The 25,491-nt window shown below is 36.0% G+C and overlaps 2 protein-coding genes across 2 annotated transcripts; one reads left to right on the top strand and one right to left on the bottom strand.

Annotated features, from left to right (window-relative positions):
- The first annotated feature begins 226 nt into the window (after positions 1 to 226).
- Positions 227 to 13,097, top strand: LOC145785805 (uncharacterized). The gene is made up of 9 exons (XM_082597516.1): positions 227 to 476; positions 1,595 to 1,746; positions 3,122 to 3,257; positions 3,618 to 3,787; positions 4,277 to 4,499; positions 6,001 to 6,135; positions 7,645 to 7,794; positions 10,211 to 10,342; positions 12,682 to 13,097. Exons 1-9 carry the CDS (start codon positions 369 to 371, stop codon positions 12,790 to 12,792), a joined length of 1,317 nt encoding a protein of 438 aa, XP_082453642.1. The 5' UTR covers positions 227 to 368; the 3' UTR covers positions 12,793 to 13,097.
- A 36-nt stretch (positions 13,098 to 13,133) lies between these two features.
- On the bottom strand, positions 13,134 to 23,837 carry LOC145785925 (C-type lectin mannose-binding isoform-like). Its single transcript, XM_082597619.1, has 4 exons — positions 23,708 to 23,837; positions 20,687 to 20,761; positions 19,666 to 19,822; positions 13,134 to 16,326 (listed from the first exon to the last, which is right to left on the bottom strand). The coding sequence occupies exons 1-4, from the start codon at positions 23,835 to 23,837 to the stop codon at positions 16,077 to 16,079; spliced, it is 612 nt and encodes a 203-aa protein (XP_082453745.1). The 3' UTR covers positions 13,134 to 16,076.
- Between the last annotated feature and the right edge of the window lie 1,654 nt (positions 23,838 to 25,491).

The following is a 25,491-nucleotide window of genomic DNA, read 5'->3' as shown; positions in this document are numbered from 1 at the left end:
AAGGTTGAGAAACACTGAACTAGACAGAACAATATTGAAGCGAGTTCATGTAAGTTTGTTAGAGGTCGCAGCTGATCAAACTTGATTAATTTGTTGAAGAAGAATACGCAAAACAACTTAGGCTCTTGATTAAAGACACAACGTAATTGATTATGATGTCACAATGTCAAACAAACTTTTCAATTTATCAATAATTCTAAACCAAGCAGAAATATAAGAAGTGCAATTTGAAGGATAACGCGAGTAAAAATGGATTCAGTTGTAAAAGCATTTCGCAAAGAATGATATAATTTATTGAAGTGAAAAGTGCCCTCCAATAAGAAGCGTACGGCCACAAGCACCTAGAAAGAAGAAGCAACTAAAATAAGATGACGACAAAACTTCATATTAATCAAGAATCAAATTTTAACGATGTTAGTTGTGATGAAAAAGAAGCTGAATATGTATGGAAGCATTTAGCCTCTGAGTACACAACGGTAAGTGCTGGTAACAATAGCCCGCAGATTAAAATCCACTGCTTTGATTGGCTGTAAAATACTTGAGTGTCACGAAAAATGTTTCACTTACAGTAGAAACTAAACTTTGCTTCTAAATTTTTCATTGTTGTTAAAAACTAATCTAGAATAACAAAAGTTAACTTTTAAACAAATGATTTATTTTGATGCCAACTTTAAAAACGCGATTTTACATAAGGTGTTGTTAAATTCAAAAGAAAATTAAACTATAGTCAGATAATTGATAGCAACTTGATTGAATTGCTTAATTCAAAAACTTTTTGAATTATGCAATTCTTTATGAATTGTGAATATGCATTTGAATTATGCAATTCAATCCCATCAAGTTGCTATCAATTAATTAATTATCTGTCTATGATATTCAAAAACTATCCCTCTACTAAAGCTATAAATGTAAACTAATTCTAAAGTAATATCACTTTCAAGTCTGTTTATCAAATCTCAACTCTGTAAAAAAAAAAAAAAAAAACTTTAGTTATCACGAAGTTTTTTAATGTAATGAAAAAAAAAGAACAGTCAGAGTGGTTTTAATTCAAGAACAACGATCAAATTACAATCTTCTTTCTGCCATGTTATACTGGATATCACATGACAATAATTTAGTTGTTACTCCGTTAGAAGCAACTTTTCAAAAATACTCATTGGACTTTGAAAATTTCTGATTATGTTAAAAAAAATTCTCATTATGAGTCTGCAATTTAAAAAAATACTGATAAAACCACTTTTTTGCGTGCAATGTGATATAAATTTTTGTACGCCTTTTGTTGTTTTGTGACCTTAACCTTCATAATGTTGATTGGGATGGTGCAAAGCAAACAAACAAGACGACACTGCTAAAACAGTTGGACATTATGGACAATATTACGCAAACTGCACATCGGCTAACTGAAACAATGCCTAAACACAGGCAAACTACACAACTTAAAAACATGTAGAAACCATTAACAACAATGAATGGTGCAACAAAATGGAGGAAGTTCACAAGGGGAGCTAATACAGCTACAGCTGATTAATCAATCTGATGAAGAAAACGAGACCTCATATTATTTTTGATTCAAACATTTTTGCTTTGTTTTCAGTCTTACCCAAGATGGCAATACACAGCAGTACATCCAGTTCATCCTAAGTCCAATGGGGACATAATTAGCCACAGCGAGTCGCCAATGAATTTGCACACAATGTACAACGACAATTACATAAGACATAAAACGACAGCGCCCGTAATGATAAGGTTTGTTGAAGATTTAATTTATGCTTTACGGTTTCTGCTGTTACAAGCTATCGATTTTATCTAACTCACAATCAGTGTTTCAGCATTTATGATATTTCTTACTTTTTATTTTCAATGTCAAATATAAAGTTTGAAGAAATTTATAAGAAGGCAAGTGTGGGACTTATGAACCCTTTTGGTTGCTAAAGCCTGGTTAGCTCAGTGGTTAAGCGATTGACTTTGTACACGAAGAAACCTCAAGATCAAGCGGCGCTGGTTCGACTCTCGGGGTGTGCTTTTGAGCAATAGTACTGCTCTCCATTCAGTGGTACCTGGTACTGTAGATGGAATAATTACATACAACAACACTTCAATAACAATCGGAAACTTCACTCTGTCATTTCGGTAACCGGCCCTGCGTCAGTGGTTCAAAGCCTCTTCAAGTATGCGAAACTACCAGGATTAACATTTTAGGCACTTTGTCACTCCGAGGATAAAGATTCAAACCAAGCCAAGCCAAAGAGCCCTACGTCTACATATTAACTTGAAACTTCACGAATTATTTTTTCCCGCTTTGTTGTGGGACTGAACCTACTTCCACAACTAAGTTACTTAATTTTTAAACTAATTATCAACACAAATTTTTCTGCAACAAAGATGAGAGAAGTTTTGGAAGTTTTCGAGGGTGAGAAATCCGAAAATGAACTCCGTTTACCTTTATCAAACCTGTTTTTTTTCACTGCCGCCATCACACGTTAACCCTTTTTGGGCCAGTAGCCTAGCACATTTTTGTAGGCTACCACAGATGAAACCTATTCAAAATTAAATTCTTTAAATTTTTTTAGCCTTTTGCATCGAATCCCATGGTTTTAAATACGAGAAATTCGAATATGAAAACCATTTTGCTCTCAGATGAGGGGATAGCTATCCGGCTTCAAGAGTCTTAGACATTTTTTGCCAAAATCATCCATTTTTGACCTGTCCTTGGCCATTCTTGGAGGCGATGAAGCTGTGATCTTGCCAGTAGAACTCTATATTTCAACAGAAAACACTTTCATGTAATGTTATCTGGTTTCGAAAACTAAACTATTTTCATTTTCAGTGCTATTGAAAAACAATATATTCTTTTTCTACAATTGAAGATGAAGCATTTCAGTTTTCAAAACGTTTGCTAAACATGAGTTTAGCATCTACATGCACAATCTTAAATTGTTATGCAATTTTCAAAACTGCTTTATTTTGAAGATGAAACATTTGCTGAAAATGAGTTTAGCATCTAGCCTGCATTTTGGTTTCGTTACATTTTGATCTGATTGGATTGGCATTTCCAACATTTTGCTTCTAGATTTAGAATTTACATTTGAAATGACAACATAAAATTTGTTTTATTTCTCAGAAAGCTATCTCATCGCAGAAAAACTTGTGGTGGAAGAATGTGCACAAAAACTACTTACAATGACAGCTACACGTATAAGCCTACTGAAGTACGTTCTCCATTGATACCGCCACCTTCTCAGCTGCATCCTATGAAAGTGAGATGTTGTTCTTCAGATTGAAAGTTCAAAAGTAATTTTAAACGTGCTCTCTACGGAATAAACATGATTATTTGCAAGATGCTTAAAAAAAAGAACTTCCAGATAACATTTCTTGAGTAGATCTCCACGAATCCACCACATGACGCATAAATTTGATCAAAGAAATACATTTTCTTTTAATAAATTTTTCCACAGCTTTTCAATATTTTACAAGCCAGTTAGTCGGTTGTATATAACTTACAAAATATTTCGGAAGGAGGAGAGCAATTGCCCCTTTTTTTTGCCCCTGACTATGCCCTTGGTTGCAACACTGGAAGTTGATTACGTCATAAGTTCAACTCAACAGTTTGTCTTTAGGGTTGTGATCAGACGACCCAAACATCTGCGAATCGAGAGGCTTACAGGCCTTATACTGCAAATGAACTCACCGCGGCAAGGCGATACCAGATACAAACGCCTGAAAACATGATTATGCCCTCGCCTGAAGAAAAAACTTCATTTACCACAATGTCAAGAGAATCGTATAGGTATGAAACTGTTAACTGATCAATATATTGCAACAATATTTTAAAGCCTTAATTCTTGTTGTTAATTAGTAAGTTGGTTTGAATCTTTATCTTTGGGTTGAAGGGTTGTTCCTGGTAGTTGCACATACTTGTAGGTGTGAAAACTTTGAACCACTGACGCAGGCCCAGTCACCGAGATTGGCAATATTATTGTCTGGAAATTATTTCACCCAATAATCCACTGTCCTTGAAATGCGTTGCTCAAGCGCGCATCTCAATAGCTGAACCAGGGTTGCATGATAAACTAAACTTAATAAACTAGAAAATGTATATCATTCTGTCTACTTCTATTATATTTTTATTTTATAGTGCGTTATTTTTATATATTTTGAACTGCATATTTTTGGTGTAACATTTAGCTATTTCAATGGAGTGTTTAGGCTATATAAGAAACACGATCAGTTGAATGTGACCTCAACGATATCAAAGCATGCCGTTAATGTGATTCAGGTACCCCGATGGTTGCTACCGTCGAAGTCCCATCATCCATAGCAGCGAGATGTCTCGCTCACAATCAGCAATGGAATTGCAAACAACACAGCAAGCAGACTACACAACAAAAAAGATAAATCCATCTCGTAGCTACCATCATGCTACGTGTAAAGCGAATAAGAACGAGAAATGGCGACCAGATAATCCAAAGATAGCCTTCGCTGAGAGGTCTACTTTTCAGGTAAACAAGTATTTTTTTCTTTTGGAAAGCACGATAGGCCTAATGTTTCAAAGGTACCAGAAAAAAATTAATCTTTGACTGGATGCTTGAAGATGTTAATGTTACTAAGAATTAACTTGAAACCGCTGATTCGTTGCAGTTTATACTTTTCAATGCGTAGCCCAACAGAAATTAGACAATCAATTATGCAGACACCAAGCCACCCTCGTTCCATGTTCACTAATGATGCTTCAACAACTTTTCGATCCCACAATCCCATGTACATTTCATAGCACTCGGCTTGATTTGTAAAAGTCGCTTTTAAACTGGAAACTGCATTTAGTCCTGTCAATTACTTGTAAACACAAGACAATACTGCTTGAATAATTTGGTGCCACTAGTAACTTACCAAAAAACTTATTCTTGAATTTCGTTAAAAATATTAATTACACAATTTGGGTAGAGAGGTTACTTTTTTAAACCATATGCATACATAACTCAGCATTAAGCAACACTTTATTTTTATACAAACAAAACAGAATAGTGAAATACTTGAACTGTTGTGCTGCGTAATCTTGTCAGTTGTCATTTTGTGTGAGCAAGTTCAGCAATTTCTCAAATGTTTAAATTAGAGTTAGACCATATTTTTGCTGTGATACTGTATGATTCTTTAGTATTTCTTCACAATATTTTGTTTATAGGCTTGAAAAGAACTATGTGCATAACCGAAAACGTTCACTTATTGTTTTTTTTGTTTTTGTAATGCTAAATGAAGTGTTGTTGCTTAATTATGTTTGTTTAATATTAATTATATTCATGCAACGCTTGTTAACATATGGTATCCGCTGGTTGCAACTCATTGCCTGCAAGAGTTGATTGTCTATAATTTCAATGACGAACACAGGCATCAGATGCATTGGTGTAGTAGGCTACTCACAAAACTTTTGTAGGATGCAAAGCGGGAGTGGCGATTGTACCCAGATAGCAAATCAGTCGTTTTTTTACATTGATGCAACGTTTGCAAACGTTTAATTGCAGTTGTTTGTCAAGGCTGATTTGAGCCAATGCAGTTATTGGATCACAAACATGTTAAAGTGAATCGTTAAAAGGCTTTTAAAGCATAATTTCTTGTAGGGCAATAACCCACCTTTACATAAACGACTAACTTTCAGTAATATAAAAAAACATTGTTGAATTAATGTTAACCTTAGGTACAGTATGTGTGACTTTCTACTTAAACGTTTTTTTTGTAAGTCACTGTTCCAACTACGTAGTCTGTTCGATATAATACGTCAATAACAAAAGCAAAATCTGTTAGTTTTACATTGATTTACAGTTAGGCTACATTGAATGTACAAATGGAGGATTATTGTCGGAATAAACTCATCTGGTAACAAACAAGACTCTTGTATAAGTTATTTCCCCTAAGGTTATTACCCTGATTTGAATACTTAGCAATATATTTTGTTTTGTAATCCTTGATATGCATTGGTTTTCTATTAAATACTACTTTGATTTGTAGGATGAATATCCCTGTCATAAGGGATACTACAAAAGACCTAAATGCTTGAAGCATGCTAGAAGATATGAACGGCCAAAAATTCCTTTCGATACCAGCACTTTATACCGAGAAAATTACACAGAAAAAAATAAAAAGGTATGAAAGCTTTAAATTATTTTAAAACAAAGATGAAGAAATGAGTAGGACAATTAAAAATCTGTGTGAAAGGTCATAAAGTCTGACAAGTATTTTCTCTGGGAATTTTGTATGGTGAAATTTTATGAGGTACGGTAGCCTATGTTTAGGACATTGAACGTCAAACTGACAAAATGCTTGCAAATACTTGCACCATGATAGTTTTAATGCATACACAATAATGGATGATCAATTCGCTTCATCCGCGAAGATGGATGATCGATCTAGAGGTCACCGCCATCAGGCCCGGATTTAGGGGGGGGCAGAGGGGGCAGGTGCCCCGGGCCCCCCGACTTTTGAAGGGCCCCCCTACGTGTAAAAAATGTGATTTTGTGTTATTTTTTCTTCCTTTCAGCCTTTGAAGTTTCTGCAAAATGCTGTGCAGTGCTGGATTGATGCTGCTGTAGACGCAGAGGTATTTTTTCGCGCCGTAGGCGCGAAAATTTTTTTTGCAGGGGGGCCCCCCTATCTAAAAGTGCCCCGGGCCCCCCATCAGCTAAATCCGGCCCTGACCGCCATTGTGCCTGTTCAATTATGGCAGAAGGGACCGGCAGCCGGGCTGACATCGGCTAATATGGAGCTCTCTCTGGTAAAAGGGCTTCCTGTCAGGAAAGCGTGAACCGTGGAAATATTGGCCTCAACCGCTTACGAACTGGTATTGGAAGATGTAAGTCGTTGATGCGACACTGGGGGTATTTCTTTAGGAGCACAAGTTGTAAATGTGGACAGGAGCAAACGATGCAACATCTTGTCCAATGCCCTGTCCTAAAAGTAAGATGCTCTGCACCACAGGATTTAGCAGAGTTCAACGTTAGAGCAAGAGCTTAGGTGATGCTCTGAGTTGCGGCCGCTGTGACACACAACGGAGAAGCTCGTTTTCCTCTAACTTTGCAATTTTGAACAGTAAATTAACAATGATCGTGATATCAGAAACCTTAGACACAAGTTTGGAGTTCAACATTACCAGTACCACCCTATATCCACAACTTTGTAACCCTACGTTGACAATATCAATGAATAAGCTTAAAAAAAAACTTTGTTCGAGAATTAAATATTCAGTTGATTTAGTTTGAAAATCAAGCAAAATTTCCTTCTACAGTGTTTATGTTAAAGCGTTAGGACAAACTTGAGTACAGGAAACATCACTGTTTTGCATCATATAGCCTATATAAATACTCTAAACACTCTATTTGTTTAAACATTGTTAATAATCTAACTTTAGAGAGAAAAAGACTGTAAATTTGGCTTAGAAAATAATGATCTCGTTTAGCCTATCTAAATACAAAAACGTAGACTGCACCTGCCATATTTACTCGAATTTAATTTTAGATTGCCATTCATGCATTGTTGAGAGTTGATAGATAAACAATATAAGTTGCAGAACGCATAAAAGAGAAGTCCACTAAAATTTCAGCTATGATTTTTAAGACTTTAAAAATGTTTTTGTTATAAGTAATTTAATGAATCTAGCTTGAAAGACCGAAACTCTGGATCCCAAAAGATAACTTGCAAGTTTTCGAAAGACAAGAATTCCAAGGTTCTGCAAAATACAAAAACTGTCATCACGCAAGAAAAGAAAAAGACTATGAAAGACCGCCCTTGGGACCAAAACAACCTGTCGTAAGTAAAATCTCTTTTTTGATTGAGCTTAAATTCTTTCTATTATTACATATTTGGTTTTGCTATTTCATGCCAGTATTTGAATTTAATTGAGAGACAAGGTTTTTCAAGTTTTATTATTCAAACAATAAGTCAAACATTACCATAATCTTTCTCGTTGATCTTATAGACTGTAAACTTATATCTCAACGTTAATAAAGGATTTTATCAAAACTTGTTTTTTCTTGATGTTACACCACACTGCTACTTGCTTATGATGACGCTATTGCACAAGATGATGTATATTTTTATTATTTATTTGTATCAGACAAGGTTGTCCATTGTCCATATTAAAACCAAAAACACAAAAAAACACAAAAGACAATTTTGACAATTTAAAAAACACAAAAAGACAATTTTACAACTGAAGACCCGAGTTGCAGAACTCCTTAAATCACATTTGAGGAAATTGAGTTAGAATCAAAAATATGTTGTATAATGGTTAATAGGGTGGCTCGTTTTTGAACTTTTTTTTTTAATTCTCTCGGGGTAGTGGGGAAATGGTGCCAATGAGTGAGAAAACGCTCATGACAAAATTTGAGATTTGTAAAAAATTGTCTTCAGCCTCCTCATGGGGCCCAAAAATAAAAAAATGGGGTCAAAACGCAATTTTTTTTTTAATATTTTTAGTTTAGGTAGATACAATATTGTTTAGATATATCTAACTAACCTAAGAAAAAAGTTGGAGTCATTTGAATTATTCCTTCAGCTTCCTCACAGCTTCTGAAAATTTCCATTTTGCTGAAAATTTCGCATTTTTGTTTGTGGGTACATGATACATAATTGCGTTAGACATTTTTCCAGCTATAAAACGTCATTGTATTTCTCTTTATAGACCTGCCCTGAGCTGTTGCGTCATTTTTTAATAAAATTGGGTTAATTTGGTGGGAAAAAGTGACGTCTTTTATTTGAATTTACGTCACTGACGAAGTTTGTAGTTATGTAACCACAAACAAAAATGCGAAATTTTCAGCAAAATGAAAATTTTCAGAAGCTGTGAGGAAGCTGAAGGAATAGTTCAAATGACTTCAATTTTTTTTTATAGGTTATTTAGATATGTCTAAACAATATTGTATCTACCCAAACTAAAACTATTTTTGAAAAAAAATTGCGTTTTTGACCCCATTTTTCGATTTTGGGCCCTATGAGGAGGCTGAAGACAATTTTTTACAAATCTCAAATTTTGTCATGATTGTTTTTTCACTCATTGGCACCATTTCCCCACTACCCCGAAAGAATTTAAAAAAAAAGTTCAAAAACGAGCCACCCTAATGGTTAATGCATGTCCCTCGGAAAATTTTAATTAAAAATACAGCTTAATTTTGATATAACACACCCTTTTATTTCTGATCATCACAGCAGAAACAAATCACGTTTTATGTTGCGATAAAAGTTTTCTTTAATCTGCTAACCACAAACAAACCAAAACAATAAACTTGCAATACCCTGTGCTTGGAAGACAGTGAAGTTGATGATGGACAATACATGGGCAATGTATGGGCAATGCATGGGCAACAGTAGTTGAGCAGATGCCTTTGTCGGATGACACAGTGTAATGCGTGAATTATTCTGATGAATCAAAGGTAACATAACAAGTTATACATGATGTCAAAACTCTTCTCAGCGCGCTATACAATTTCGGAATGAAAAAATGACGTCATCATTGCTCGAAAACGGTTCAGAGAGCATCACGAATTTGTTGGGATTGAAAGCTTTGAATTGAAAATACATATCATCAAATTTCGTCCTGTAATTTGGGTTATTCAACGAATTGACAGATATGGTCATAATTATCACAGATTTTACTCAAAATATATAGACAAATGTTGCTTACACATTAAAGATCTCAAAAGAAATGTTTGTACTATTACTGAATGCTTTGAATACTGCTGAAGTGTCTTAAAATATCCTGGACAGTATCTCAATTTTTGCTGAAATAAAAGTCTTCTGATGGAAACTGCATAGGCTCCTATGGATAGCGCACTGTTTTTGTTAAAACCCAATCCGATTCCAAGTGAAGCTCAAAGTAAAATATTCGTCGGCCAATTCAAAGTTGTTTATGCATGAAAGAAACGCATGTTTACATTTAGATTTAGGGTGTATTTGTAGTGCTTAGCAATTGCAAGTTTTTCAGTAAGAGACAAAGGAAGCATTCACTAATTGCCAAAAACGAGATACTGTAGGCTGCTTCAGAATTAGACGAAGATGCTAAGTTTAAGTAAAAACCTTGAAAGGGTCAGTAGGCTAACAAATTTAAAAGTAACAAAATAGTTGAGATGAAAACGACGTGAACCAATGTTGTGAAAAATCTTAAGAATATTGAGAGATCGCTTTTTTTGGCCTCGCTTTGTCATTCTAATATAACCTTTTGTTTCAGCCATTAAAATGGCCGCCAATTAGCGGTGATACGTCATACTCGGTAGACTACAAGCACTTTTCTCCCTCTGACATAGGAGAAGTAAAGAACTTCAAGCCTATCCCTGGCTATGCGCCACCTCCACGATTTAAGGTTTGACAAATATAATGTTAGTTTTAAGTGAATATGCACAAATTCTCGTAGAATACAATAATTGTGTTAGGCCTATTACTGATTTATATGGGACAAGATAGATTGGTGATGTATTGAAGCAATCTATAGACCTACGCTGTGACTGAGAAAACCTCCACAAGTTTAATTTCTCATCGCATAGCAATGTTGAATCACTGACTGCTTTTGTCACTGAGGTTGAATGTATGAAATTTGTAGTTGTTGCTGCAATGTGGTTGCTATCAGCACTGCTGAAAAGAACCGGAGCCAGATCTTTTTTACTGTACAACGGCTCCACACTCCTAGTTGTCAGGAGATTGTTGTTTCTACTATAGAAGCCGCTGAATGAAATGTGGTCTTAGAAATGTTTAGCTTAAGCACAACAGATATACTAAGAAGTTTAAAATATTACTTTTGTTTTCAAATGTATATTTAATAGTTCAGTTTAGTTCAGTTTATTTTTGTTTTGTTGGCGAAAAATAAAAAACAAAAATATACAAAAACACAAATAATTCGCACAACAAGGATGGCAGCGAAAGACCAAAAGGTCACCAAACTCAGCTGCCACCAATATTGAATATAATCCCTTCAACCAGTTGTAAATATGACTTTTACCATACAGTTGTAAACAACGTTAAACTTTACAGTTAACAAAACGTTGTGTAAAAAAAATGCATCCACAAATTTACAACTTTTCTGGACACACTTCGTCTCACACGAGCGGTTGGATTCATTAACTCTAAAAAAAAGTAGGCTACTGTACCTATCGCCTATTGGCGCGACATCCATTAGGACTGCAGCGTCGCGCCCACCAGCGAGGTTTTATTTTATTAGAGACGGAAAAATGCAACAAGTTTGACACATAGTAGACTATCAAGCATTAAAACCATTACTCCACTCAAACCAAAACAAAATACACGCTTTAAATCAATCCCAAAATACTTATGGCACTAAATTGGAGGTGATTCTATTGCCAGCATGCGATGATTTGCAGATGAGTAGCCTATAGTTCGTCGTCGTCATGTGAATCTCAGGGGCCGAGGGTATCTCCTTTTACCTCCCCAGATTAACGATGTTCCCGGACTACACTGTAAGGCTACTAGAGAGGAGCCAGTCTTTGGTTTCATCATCCATGACACGCAGACCTTCCACTCCGTTAGATGGCTTGAAGATGGTACAGTCATTAATGAAGTGGTCTGCGGTCTGCTCTTCTGCACCACATTCACACGAGGGGGAAGAGTCCATTCCCCATTGGACATGAAAAACCATGATGTGCATCATTACCAAAATCTGTGAAGCATATCTTCCAATGCATCACAATCGAACTGAAAGATGTCTCGTCAATAGCTGCCGTGCTCAAGATGCCACTTCGCTATTGCTGGTTGCCTCATTGTAATAAAGCTATTCACTTAATCGCTTAATAGCAGTTTTTTTTAAAGCTGCTATCACAAATAGTCTACCTAGCCTACTCAGATAGTCATTTAATCTGGTGCAGATCTTCACCAGATGAGAAGCCGATTTGACCGACCTAATAGGGGTCAGTCCCAAGTTAAATGGCTGGCAAAGGTTGGATGATTTACGCTCCTGTCGGTTTTTGTTTAGAATCAAAAGCGAGCTAACCAACATCAACTTGGTTCTTATGCTTCATCAATTTATTCACTTTGCTTTTATTAATTAAGCTTTGGTAGAGAGTTTGCTTTGTTGCAAAACCAAAACCAAAAGTGCAAAGCCAAAAGTGCAATTAAAGAGCACATCGCCTCTTGTGAAACGTGCACTGACAATGTCTCGATCGACCAATTTAAATCTCTTGAGGCAGATCTGAATTTCAGACTAAGATCAAGGAAGCCTTAAGAATCAAATGTAATAATCCGTCTCTCAACCGGCAGTTATTCGCCTGAGGCTCATCGTTCCTTTTGTGTGTGTTCTAATTGTTTGTCAAACCCCATGTGATCTGTTTTCCACCGTATAATTTACTTGTAATCATTCCTGTGTCACTCGTTCAGTTTGTGCTTTTCAGTCTGGAGTGTCGTTAGTATACAGTTATAGTGCAAAGTCAAATTTACCTTACAATTTTCATTTTATGTATATCATATTGCAGATATGTAATTCCTGATGAGGACACACGTACGTGTCGAAAACGTTTGAGTTTATTTTTTAATTATGTTATACAGTATTTGTGTATGCGTATGTAATACATCATGTTAAACCCGCTGAAGTTACTTTGTTTTATTTCTCTTTTATTAATTCCTTACAAAATAAAAGACAGTTTATCGATGTAAAACTACTGTAAATAAAAATCTAACCAATTAAAATTTGTTCAGGGAGTATCAACAACACAAGATCATTTCAGAGGCACTTATGGGCGTCCAAGTGATATCTGTCGTCCAATTGTGAAAGAAAGAATGAAATACATTCCTCGAATTTTGTCCTGATGGATATCTGGAAAGATTTTACAGCGAAAGATGTTTAAATAAACTTAGATAATTAACAAACTACAGCTCCTGATAGTTCGCGAGCTGTTTTGGGAATTTTATAAAAGAAACTCTTTTCTTCGCCTACTTTTTTTAGGAGCCAGAAATAGCATCGATTTGTTTTACAATTTGGCATATTGACATAGGTTTTAATGCAGAGTTTTCTCATTGCTACGTGAAAGAGTGGGATTTTCGATGGTATATGTTTGTGATTTATTGTAATATATTGTGAGAAGAAAAAAATAAATTGATGAATTACATTTTCATTTAGGTTTTAAAATGGTGAGTCGCTTCAAAAATAATCAGGCTTAACTTATTTTATTCTTTCAATCAAGATGAATACGTTTTACACTTTGGTTAATGAATAATGGTCTGCAGTTGCACCTCACAAAAACAAAAGTGATGGCCATAAGTAAAACAGATGAAACTTGTCCAAGCTTATACATTGGTGGAAATGCTGTTGAAAATATAAGTAGCTTCTGCTATCTGGACAGTGTCGAAACAGACAGTTACGATGATAGCACAGAAACTAGAAGGCGAATTGCAATGCCAAAAACAGCTGTGACATCACTTACAACGGTGTGAAAACAAAGGTTTACTGATAAAAACACGAAACTAAAATTGCTGCAAAACTTTCATATTTCCAATTGCCACATATGGATGTGAAATTTGGACATGCAACAAACATGACAAAAATTAAAGAAAGTTTTGAAATGTGGTGTCACTCACAGGTGACTATAGGCTACACATCGCTAGACAGAAAGAAAAACAAATGAATTTGTCACTTAACAAATACAGTAGACGATAACTGGAGTTTAATTAACAAAAATCTCAAATAATTAAGATATTTTGGACACATTGCAAGAAGTAACTTATTGGAAATTAAGTTAAATTGGAATGAAATCAAAATCCGGATACAATTACCAGCAGTCCTAGCCTTATAGAAAAAAAAGGCGGACGCCATAATCAGACTTCGTTATGCAAACAATCCTTTTTGTATTATATCTGCAAAAAATATAGTTCTAACTATTCTAACTAGGAGAAATATCTTGGTTCAACTGGTTGCTACTATAGCCTACTATGACATCATAGAAATAAAACCCTCACCTTCAAGCACTGATCGTTTGTAGTCAGCGAGCCAAAAACATGCTATTTGGTTTCACAAAATTTTATCGGACGTTCAGCAGAGTACTGCAAATCAGATTTTATAAACTGCTAACGAAAACACAAACAAATATTACCTTTTATACAAAAATTTAAAAAATCCATTTATAATCTCTTTTATTACCGTACAAAAAAGATTTTGAGTGTACTGGTATAGGACCATGAAATCGACGATACCCCAGCAGTTATAAGTCTATGTCCATTAATTAACTTATTGTAAGTCTACATAACGTTCATATCAAAGCAGTTTCATTTCAATGGCCCGTCTCGAATAAAGCATTAAATTTAAAAAAATTATTAGACAAATACAGAAATTAGTTTTACAAAATTAGTTATAAGCTCATTATGCAATAAATATGAACCGAATTAAAAAATTCGGCAATGTATGTCACAGAAATAAAAGAAACCGCTTATACGTGTAAAACATTCCTTATAAGTTGAATACTGTAACGTGGAAATCGCAGCAAAAAAATCATAAATAAATATTGAAAATTAGAAATCAAGTAGGTTCGATGGACGGTGTCAAACTACCCAAAACTACATCAAACCTTGGTTTTTGCATTTCAGCGTTCAATGTTATTAACATACCTTAAAGTTATAAGGTCAAGACAATTATGGGTTTCATAACAACGTCGGTTGAGAAAGTCTGTTCAGTTCCTTCAGATGTAAATATAAATATAGAATGCAACGATTTGCGGAATGTTTCGACGATTTACATGTGAGATCGCGTAAATAAAACAATAGCATTTTTTAATATTAGAACTTTAATAAGAATTACAAGGCACTAATGATGCTCTACAGTTGTAGAGCGAAATGCAAATGTCATAAATAGGGCTCTGCTGATTCTCCATGCATTTTTAATAATAAAACTTTAGTAAGAAAGCAGTTGAATGTTCAGTGGCCTATTTCTGTTTATATATTTGGCTCATATCGTAACAAAAATATCCAAAACTTTCTGCTATAACTGCACCTGTGAAGCACAAAGACAAAAGAATGGTCTCATTAAAGATAAGTCATCAAAACTTTGAGCCTCGACCTTCAAAACCTAGATAGGTATTGTCTGCCCCGTTAGCTCAGTGGTTACGTGCCCGCTCAAGATCACGCGGCGCAAAGTTCGACTCTCGGGGTGTGCGCTTGAGCAACGCATTTCAGGATTGCTCTCCATTCAGCGGTAACTGGTGAATGGAATAATTCCCCGGCAACAATACTTCCACAATCGGAAAACTTCACTCTGCCGATCTCGGTAACCGGCCCTGCGTCAAGAGCCTCTACAAGTATGCGGAACTACCAGGAATAACTTATCAAGGCTTTGTCAGTCTGAGGATAAAGATTCAAAACCAACCAACCAACCATGTCTGACGTCATAATATCGAGAAGAATGCGATGGAAGTCAGTGAATACGCGATTCATAAAATCCTGACATTGTTTGTCGGTTCGACACCAGTCGAAAGCACGCGGCCGTGTCTTGCCTAAGGGATTAGTGACATGCTGTGCTTCCACTGGGCCTAAGGTAGCTACGCAACCACGCCAACACGCAAGAAAAGATGGACATGACAAGTGACTTGATTGAATTCTCATCTACGTAATCTAAATAGCAAAGTACAAGACAGATACACGATATGAAATCAATTCGTTAAATTAAATGTTGTTTGCAACATTTCATTATTTGAAAATTAACTGCAAAATAGATATATTTTCTTTCTATCAAGTATAGCCTAACCAACTTAAACAAGAATAGTAACAAGTTAATAAAATATAAGTTTGATCATAGATTGATATAGTTCGTTTCTAGCACTAGTTGCTACGTTCATCTGATGAAATTGAAAGTAAAATTAACAACAAACAAGATGGTTTATTGCTTCACTGACTTTGATATAGTCAGACTTTGACTTTGATATATAGTCAGACTTTGACTTTGATATATAGTCAGACTTTGACATTGATATTGATATAGTTTCCAAACAAGTTAAGACAAAAAATGTTGTCAGTGTGTTCTGCACATCCCTGGTTCTGCACCATCCTATGCAGCCGAAGATATAGGCTACAGTTGCTATGTTAGCAAAATGTTTTAGAAGTTGCGGTTATATCAATGGTTTCTCACATATCGCTTTCAAAGATCTTGTGCAAGACAGGTCGTTGAACAAATAATCATCTTTCTTTATTTCAACACAATCCTCATTTCTGTTTGGGCCGTTGTTTGGCTCCCCTTCACGCCAAGGGAGGGATTCTGCAACCACTTCATCCACCCATACAAATTGACCTTCTTCTGTTGCGTCGTCTAAACCAATCCAAATAGGAGTGTTTAAAATTAAAAGTTCTTCAGCTATCATTCTGAAAATAATTTCGTGTTATTTAAATGATTATAACTAGAAGTTCCAAAGACGAAATTTTATAAGGTTGTACAATGGCTCAATATATTTTAACAATAGCTTATCTGGTAGCCTACTTTTGCTGAAGCAATTTAAAAACCTTTGAATTAGAGGTTTCAGTCAGTTATATTGTAGTGCAGGCATATCAATCAAATCAGTGCAGTGAAAGTCAACATTTACAAAAGATAAGACTAGCAAGAAAGCATGCTCTGTGGGCGCATTGCCGTTTTAAAACCAACTCGTTGGATCCCGAGCGTTCATTACCATAGACCGGCGCAGCAATCAACATAGAGCTTCTTGTTGCTTCTTTTAATCGATTTGATGATGTATAATTGTATACCATCATATTTAAATTAATTCAAATAAAACGTAAAGATGAAAATCTCTCAATACAGCATGCGTCCGCTTTCCCAGCCAGCAAACCAGTCATTTTTTGCACTGTAAATAACGTCTGCAGACGTTGAATCAATGTGAAAAACGACCGATTTTCTGTCTGGGTTAGCGCTGCGTGACACATGATTGTAATAGGCAACTCTCCTGTGTTTTCTTTTAATCTGCGTATATCGTCGAAACAATATGATGAATTTGTCTTCATCGACCACGTGATAATACGTTGAAATTCTGGAAGAATATTTTATTGCAAAGACAAGCAGTACAAAGCAACAATCGACTGATGAAAAATAATAACTACAAAGCGCTGATAGAAAAATCTGTTTGAGGTCGATGTTTTCCACGTAATGTGTGTGCGATTGCTACAAGTGTTTCCATCTACTGGGCTTGGATAGACAGGACTTTAGAAATTTCCTTGCACACTGAATAAGTGTGAGTAACTCATTTGTGAGTCCAACATATCAATTACTCAACCAATATCCAGGTTGCCATCTGCACATGCATGTCGAATACTATGTCATCATCACCTGGCGCAGAAGACTGCTCAAGTGCTCAGCACTTTGGATATGTGTTGTGTTGTATTGTAATAGTCTATGTCAGGGCTTCCCAAACTTTTTTGCTCGCGACTCATTTTAATCTCCTAAAATTTTTCGCGACCCCTTACGATTAAAACGACGACCAGTGTAAAATATACATTTGTGATATTTATTAAAAAGCTTAGATCAAACGAAAACCAAAAACAATTCACCGGCCCTCAGTTCAGTTTGTTTTTGTTTTTTTATTTATTTCTGACCATCACAACGATGCCTATGGGCAGCCTACTGGAAACAAAAGCAAACACATTTATCCGGTGTGATGGGTGTGACTGCTTTCTGCCACAAAGCAAGTCTAGCCGTGGCTCGGTGTTTGTTAATGCAGGTTTCAAGGCGGTTTTAATGTTGTTTAGGTTGGAACGGTAGGCGAAGTGAGAACATTTCAGATAAATAATTTTGAAATTTTGGTATCCAGATGTTCAGTTTATTGAAGAACGCATCAATTTTTGATTTCAATGCAAAATATTAATGTTTTCTCCTGGGAGGGACAAATTAAATTCGTTCAGTTTTTCAAGCAAATCTGACATTCGGCATAATTCCAAAAGCTAGATGTCATTGCGAAATTGGTGGAATAAGACTGATTTTTATGCTGTTGGAAAAATCACGATTTCGGTTTTCAATGTTAATTGGCTAGCCATTTTAAAGCTTTAACTTTTGAAAGTCACCTCACTTCACGATGCAGTAAAAGATTTTTTAACTCTGATTCCATTTTGCCTTATAAATTTTCAAAAATACAGGCGCCAAATTGAGTGCGCCAATCTTAATAAAGTTAATAACTGTCACAGCATCTTGCACAGAAGTGTTAATATGCAGTAGGCTACCTTGTGCAAATTGGTATACTTTCTGCGACCGCCAGTTTGGGAAGCCCTGGTCAATGTAACAAAACTGATCTAATCGCAATGAACATCGTGCTAAGCTGCTGTGAGCCGCTAAAGAAGGGATAAGTTGTTTCACTTGTCTGGACTAAAAAGTAAGGGTATGTGGTCTGTCAGAATAAAATTTCTGCTAAAACAAAATACTTCGAGAACTTTGTCGAGTCAAAGATGGTAAGTAGCCTCAGAGATGGGCAGCTTCCTTTTGAATATATTGTGATCGCATTGAGATTTTCACGTTTTCTCACACATTGGCAATTAGCCTCCCACTTCATTGAATTCATTGAAAAATGTAAAACTTTTTTTTTGATAAGCCGCGTGCATTTTCAAAAGGAGTTAAAGGTTACATTGATCAAGAACTTTAGAGAAATAGCTTTTCATCATTGTGAAATTGCAATGCTCTAGTGAGCCGGGTTTCAAGAAACAGCATTCATAGTAAGAAGGTACAATAGCTTGGCAACCGTGGAAAAGTTCACGATAAACTTTTAGAAAAAAAAGGTGCAGAATCTAGAAAGAAATAGAGAAGAAACATTGGCAGAGGACACATGTCAAGTATGTCATTCACTTTCCAACCATCTGAGGTGTCATGCTTGTCAGGACGTACCCCAGACTACTGCAAACTTGTATTCTTTCTATCTGAAATATTTGTAATGAATTTGGTGTAACATTTAGCGTATAAATTAAAGTTAGTGGTTTTAGTTTTAAATGTGCTAACAAGATTTGTGTACTTTAATGTTCTTAAGTTTAAAGCTGTGCTTATACAATGTTAAGGATAGTTTGCACACACGTTTTATATCTTGCTGTTTTGTTCTAATTTTGTGCTTATGATCAGGTTATATTGTGCTTTAGCACGATTTCAGATCAATAATAATCCCGAAGCAGTTCACTTTGCATCTGAGAAAAGCAACTAATCGAAGTTGCTGAAACAATTCGTTGTTTGGGAAATTAATGGCTAAAGATTGGGAGAATGTGTTGCATTGCCAGCTGAAGTTTGTAGGCTACTTTCTATTCCGGTAACTACAGACAAATTCCTTGTAGACATAGCGGCATATTTGAACTCTCTTACTCAAACAGATTTGGGTCTATTAGACACGATCTAACCACTGGTTGGCCAAATATCATCAATGTCAGGTTTGTCCAATTTATGTGCAGCTGCCTAGAAATGTTATGAACAACTTATAATATCAAACTATAATAATAGCCTACCATGGCTATGCAATAAATGAACATCCACGTAATCGGGCCAATTTTCTATTGTTTCCAACAATTTTGTAATTAGTAGAGTTGAAATTTAAATAGTTTATTGTAAAAATAACGTACTTTATGAAAAGCCTTCGGAAAAGATTGTTTATCAATCACTGAATATCTCTGAGCAACAAGATTTAGATTATTTTTACACTCACGAATATTATTGCAACTTATAAACTCAATTAGCCACAAACTTACTCTCGTGCTTTATCATTTCGCATCCCAACAGCAGCTAAATTTCCTCCCATCTTTTGACACAAGGCTCGATTCCCATTCCAATCCTTTTTTTCTGACGTCAGCATGTATTGGTATCCGTTCTTCGGAGAAAACCAGTCCTGGTCTGGAGGTGGCTGCTCTAAAATGATTTTCAGTGATTGGAGATTTTTGTTTGTATTGTTTTTAAACAAATCAGTGAAAATTAATTTAGTTACAAGAACTTTATGATCACATTCAAAGCAACACGTGACTACGCAGACCTACGTTAAACCATGGCTACCAGAGATAGGCTATATGGCTTGATTCGTTATATGCTGCAGACTTTTCCAGATTTTTTCAATTTTTGGAAACTGTCTGAATGAAACACTCGAAAAATAATATTTTGATATAATTTTACTGTCTTTCCCAGGGGACAAGTTGGGTAACTAGATTTTTAACGTTACCAAACTTTGGAAAACAAAAACAATTAGATTTATAAGATTTCAGTCAGACTGTTTGCCGCTTGCTAACAGTCTGATTGAACGTCTTTTACTTGCTTTTTAACTTGCTTTTTTAATTTTTAATGCTTCCCCAAGGTAATAAAGCGGTTTTATTTCATTACGAGTCAGCATAAAGTAAAAAAAAATAGAAAACTTTCAGTCAGGCAGTTTCAATAGCGCAAGTAAAAATCTGCAAAATACGACAAATCAAGTCGCACCAGGTTTAATGGCGGACCAGATTTAGTGGCGGACCCAGAGGGGAAAAGGGCGATTGAAGCGATTGCTTTCCATAAAACAAACAAGAGTAACTTGATTCAAGGTGTATTTGCAAGTTTAAATCATTGTAAACCTTCACACATCATTGTGTTTTGTTTAAATATGAAATAATTGCCCCCTAAAACTACTAGCCTGCATAGCCACGGTTACACTAAGAAATTGCCAAATGTAAATTGCACTACCAAGTATTGGTCAGGTAAAAAAACAAACAAGGCAAATGGATATGGTCGTGTGCTACAGTAACACACCTGCAAGCGCCTTTGCCAGCGAGATCAGATCTTTGCCTTGCGATACTTGAGAGGGAAGTAAATCAATCAATTTACCTAAAAATATACAAAAAAATTGGAAATGTTGTAGTCCACTTAAAATAGGCTACGTGACAAATATGCTTAAAAGTCTAAGACCAGAGTGGGCCAATGCGTTCGTCAGGAATAATAAAATTGTTTCTATTCCTTGGGGTTTTAAAATCCTATACTTCTCAATCAAAAAATTACAATTAGAAAATTAAAGTATTACACAGGTCAAAAATGGATGATTTTGTAGATTTTTCAAAAAAATAGATAAAAATATTTAGGGCTCTTGGGTATCCCTTTATCTGAGAGCAAAATGGTCAGTTAGCCTATAGGTTTGTCATAAAATGTGTTATAGGAAGCTTGATGGCTAGAATTGATGCTACAAAGATATGGTTAGAAAAACGCAAATTTTCGAAAACTAATGAATACTCATGCAGTAGCCTATTGTTCAAATAACTTACAGTAGATAGGTAGATTATTTAACTTTTCTTTCTTAGTGAAAGCAATAGTTGTCGGAGAGATGCATATTTCCGTTTTACGACCTATTTCTTTTTTTCACAACTTTTTCCTTGTTTTAGGACATAAATCGTAAATAGAACTGCAACACTAGGCAGGGTATGGGATGGAAGCATGGCGTACGGATGGAAGGGAATACGGTTTTTCCATCTTCCATCCTGAGATTTTCTTCCATCTCATTTCCATTCCAATATACAAATCTTCCATTCTATCTACCATTCCATCTTCAAAATTTCTTCCATCTTCCATCCGCAAATTTTCTGATTTCTGCATTGCTTATGCTAAATCGGATGATGGGATGGCGCAGCTAACAAGGCGCCTTTTCAATCATGCAACCCTGGTTCGACTCCAGGCTTCAGCTTTATAGCGAGGCAAGCCTACTTTCTATTTTAATGCTTAGCTTTGTACTGTATACATTTGTGGAGGCGCCTTGTCTCAGATAACCACATGTTTTTTTTTGTGCTTCAAAATATAGCTTCAATATGGCTAAAAAGGTAGGCTATGCGATTGATATAGCCTTATTATTTTTGTCTCCAAGTTTTTTCAAATGCACCGTAACGGTATGTGAAGCTATAGACTGAAATAAACTTAATTAGTAGATTTATTATTATTATTATTTATTTGCATCAGGCACTAAAGAGACAGGCCCATATTCATAAACACAACACAAGTCACAGAACACACAAGGTTACATATATAAGCAAAACCTATGCGTACATAGTGACGTTATAGTGAGACGCATAGTCAGAAGAACTTAATTAGTTGCTTCGGTTTTCAAAGTAGGCTACTATGCTTGCTGCACATAATGTTATTGTTTCTCAGACTGTCTGGTTGATTGTTCACATTTTCACAAAACTGGTTCAAGAGCGATGTAGTGTATTTACAGTAAATGACTGAAGTGAAACTAGGGATAGTAGACAGGCCCGTAACTAGCTTGGAGCAGCAGGGGGGGCAAAAAGTATTGTAGAGGGGGCCCAACTTTTACCTTCCGTATCATGTACGAAAACGACGTTTGTACACAATGTGGGTAGGCTATATTTACGCAAGAACATTCATCGTAGGCTTAATACAACGTTTATATTAGAATAGTTTATTATAGAAACAGACAAACAGTCAGTGGCGTAGCCAGGAATTTAAAAGGGGGGGGGGGTTAACGGCCAGCGGGCGAAGCCCGACGGAGTCTTCGCCAAAGGCGACACCCAGCAGCGGGGGGTCTGGGGGGCCACCCCCAGAAAATTTTGAAAAATTATTTTGAATTTGGTGCATTCTGAGAGCAATTTCAACAAAAATATGGGTATGAATATTCCTGTAAAATGGTGCTGTCCGGTGGTATAGCAAAAGGATAAGATCATGTTTTCTAGGGCATTTCTCGGTAATAAAGCTAAGTCTCTATATTTTCTTGTTGCTAATTCCTGGCTGAAATATTTAAATGTTGGTATTGGCAAAACTCGCTCTTTTAATGCAGTTTCGTTTAAAATTAGGCAAACTTTGTTTTAGAGACAACATTCTACCACACCATTAAACACACAATGTTTACAATTAAACAACACAAGAAAATTGAGTATAAAACTGAAAAGTCAGCGACAGAGCAAATTAACATAATTTTTTCCAGGGGGTGCCAACATTTTTGCAGGGGGGGCTTCGCCCCCCCCTGCGCCCCCCCTAGTTACGGGCCTGATAGTAGAAGTAGTGTACCTAAGTGAAACTATACTACTCACGAGGAAGTTTGTGAGGTTTGTTGATTTCTCGAATAACCATCGCGTTGGTTTAACGCGAAACGCAAATCGAATTATTTCAGTTAAAGAAACGTTATCAAACAGCAACTTTTACTCAAGTTATTTTACAATTTTTTTATGTTTCAAAAAACCGTGTTAGAAAGTTAATGGTAGAAGTTTGTTTTCCATCCCATCATCCAAATCTTCCATCCCATTTCATCTTTGAAGTTTTCCATCTTCCATCGCAAAATATGATTTCATTCCATTTCATCTTCCATTCCATTCTATCCCATCGCATTCCCTGACAATAGGATTCCATCATATTCTTGACTTTACATTGACAAATGCAACAGAAAGTTTTACACAAAGAGCTCAGTTTTGTGAGCCACGATATTTTCATGGTTGGTGCTCACTGGGTGTCGTCGTCAAGCAAAAAAGCACTCACTCAAAAATGTAAGCGAAGTAGGCTCTCAGGCAATTAGAATAAGAGTCTTTGATGACCTTCTTTTATAAGCACCTTCCAAGCCATTGAAAGAAGTTTATTGTTGAGCAAAAATTAATTAATTAATAGCCTACAGATTTATATACCAGCTCATACTGTAAAGCATGCAGGCTATTCTAGTAGGTAAGCTAAGGAAGGTAGGTAGACTAAAGAATGTAAGGTAAGTAGGCTACGGTACTTAACTTGACAGTAATGTTTAAGCCTAGTTCACTCTAGTATGTTCTAATTTCTTTAGTATCCTACTTTTTAGAATGTCAAGTGTTTGCTCCAAGGTTTCAATTGAGGTGCATTTTTCATTTTCTGCATTGCCAGTAGAGATGGATTTAGGCAAAGACAGCATCACAAAAACGGGAACACAAACTTTCAAATTCATTTCATAAAAATTTGCATAATCTAATAAAAAAAAAAATTTGTTATCTTTAGTCTTTATCACAACTAAGTAAATAAAGTTAAATTTATCATAAAGCGCAAAACGAAATTAAATGTAAGCTACTGCAGGGACGAAGGAATCGCCTGTCCAAAGTTTTATTTTGCCCCTACAAAAACGGGTTTTAAATACTATTACAGCGTCTTGATGACATTGTAGCTAGTATTAGCCTGTATGTTGAATGACGTTTCATAAAGGTTTGGCTGCATTCAGCAGCTATATTTGTAAACAAACTCATTATTTCAAATGTTTGCTTCATGGCAGTTGCTTTTTCTCCCCTAAAGTTTTCTGTTTAGCTATGTCATTGAGCGACTGAGTACGACGGTAAGAAGGGCGATATTAGACATTTGGTTAAGTAGCCTACTTATTCGAATTATTTACTCCTACTAATTTTTATGTCGTAGGCTATCATCATGAATCTGTTTGTTCAATTCACCTCTCTCAAGGCCTGAGCAACGCATAGCCTACAGGGCAACTCTCCCTTTACAGACAGCAAGGAGATGAAATGAATCACAACAGGCAACGCAACCTTTTCATCAACAGACTGGAACTTTAATCTGTCTATCTAGATGACCGGGTTTGCGTCAGTGCTTCAAAGCCTCTAGCCTACATTAGTAGGCTATGCAAAACTATCAGAAATAAGCCAAAGCTTTTAATAGGCCATCTCAGTGCGAAGATTTCTTTAAATGCTGCTATGCTACTGGCCTTTACTAAGCTAAAAATCTCATCAGTTGCCTGGGCAATATAGGGTTAACATTAGACTACTGCAAGTTATGGCAGTAGGCTAACTTATGATAAACAAGAGCTGTTTGGTAGTCCTTAAAGTTTTAATTCCTTACATCACCACTACACAGTAGGCCCATGGTCTAATAGGCTACCACTTATTTAATAATAAGTAAATTTCAGTGAAAAAAAAGAACTAGAATTAAATAGGCCACAAAAATTAACGTGTCGGGGAGTAGCTTCTAAACTCACTTCTTGTTCAAAGTTTTTTCGCTGTTTAGCAATCCAGCTTATGCAAAAGATTGAGTTTCACTCTTAGCAGCATGATGCTACGGGTTTGCACGAGCTTTGGGAACAGAGTACCCTAGTCATGTGGAAGGACGACTGGTGTTGGAGTCAGTGTGTTGAAGAAAAGAACTTTATAAAACAAGACACACTGACTCCAACACCATTCGTCATTGCACATGACCACTGACCAGGGTACTGTGTTCCGAAAGCTCGTGAGAAACTTCTACTTCCACAGTAAAACCTGAGCATCAAGCCAAAACAAGTCGCTTGTATCTACATTTGTGAAGTTATCCAGTTTATATTTCACCACTGCAGGCCTGTCAAACTCACTATTGCTTAGTCTCAGGTAGCAATGAGGAGGAGGCTGACGTCACTATCAAGATGTCCCATGCTTTGCAAAGGTGAAAAATGTATTAAAGCCGAACGTTCATTCACTCAGGATACCACGCAGTTTTTTGTGTGGAGTTTCTTAAAGTGCACTTTGCTCTTGTGTATCATACGTGGGTAGGTATTTTTACACGGCGAGTCAAGTGACAAATCAGTTGCTTGGCAATTAAATGGGATGTTGGGCATGAAAAATTTCTGGCTT

Source organism: Aplidium turbinatum, chromosome 16 (genome assembly GCF_918807975.1).
Source record: "Aplidium turbinatum chromosome 16, kaAplTurb1.1, whole genome shotgun sequence".
Lineage (NCBI taxonomy): Eukaryota > Metazoa > Chordata > Ascidiacea > Aplousobranchia > Polyclinidae > Aplidium > Aplidium turbinatum.
Note: the sequence above shows the minus strand (reverse complement) of the source record. Positions and strands in the feature narration are given on the sequence as shown.

Bases quoted from the DNA above. Each gene is read 5' to 3' on its own strand.
- LOC145785805 (XM_082597516.1), top strand. From the start codon at position 369: ATGACGACAAAACTTCATATTAATCAAGAATCAAATTTTAACGATGTT. The intron at 477-1,594 runs GTAAGTGCTGGT...CTTTGTTTTCAG, and splicing joins TAGCCTCTGAGTACACAACG to TCTTACCCAAGATGGCAATA. The intron at 4,500-6,000 runs GTAAACAAGTAT...TTTGATTTGTAG, and splicing joins CTGAGAGGTCTACTTTTCAG to GATGAATATCCCTGTCATAA.
- LOC145785925 (XM_082597619.1), bottom strand. From the start codon at position 23,837: ATGAATTTGAAAGTTTGTGTTCCCGTTTTTGTGATGCTGTCTTTGCCT. The intron at 20,762-23,707 runs GTAGGATACTAA...GTATATTTTTAG, and splicing joins AACACTTGACATTCTAAAAA to GTAAATTGATTGATTTACTT. The intron at 19,823-20,686 runs GTGTGTTACTGT...AAATCATTTTAG, and splicing joins GCTGGCAAAGGCGCTTGCAG to AGCAGCCACCTCCAGACCAG.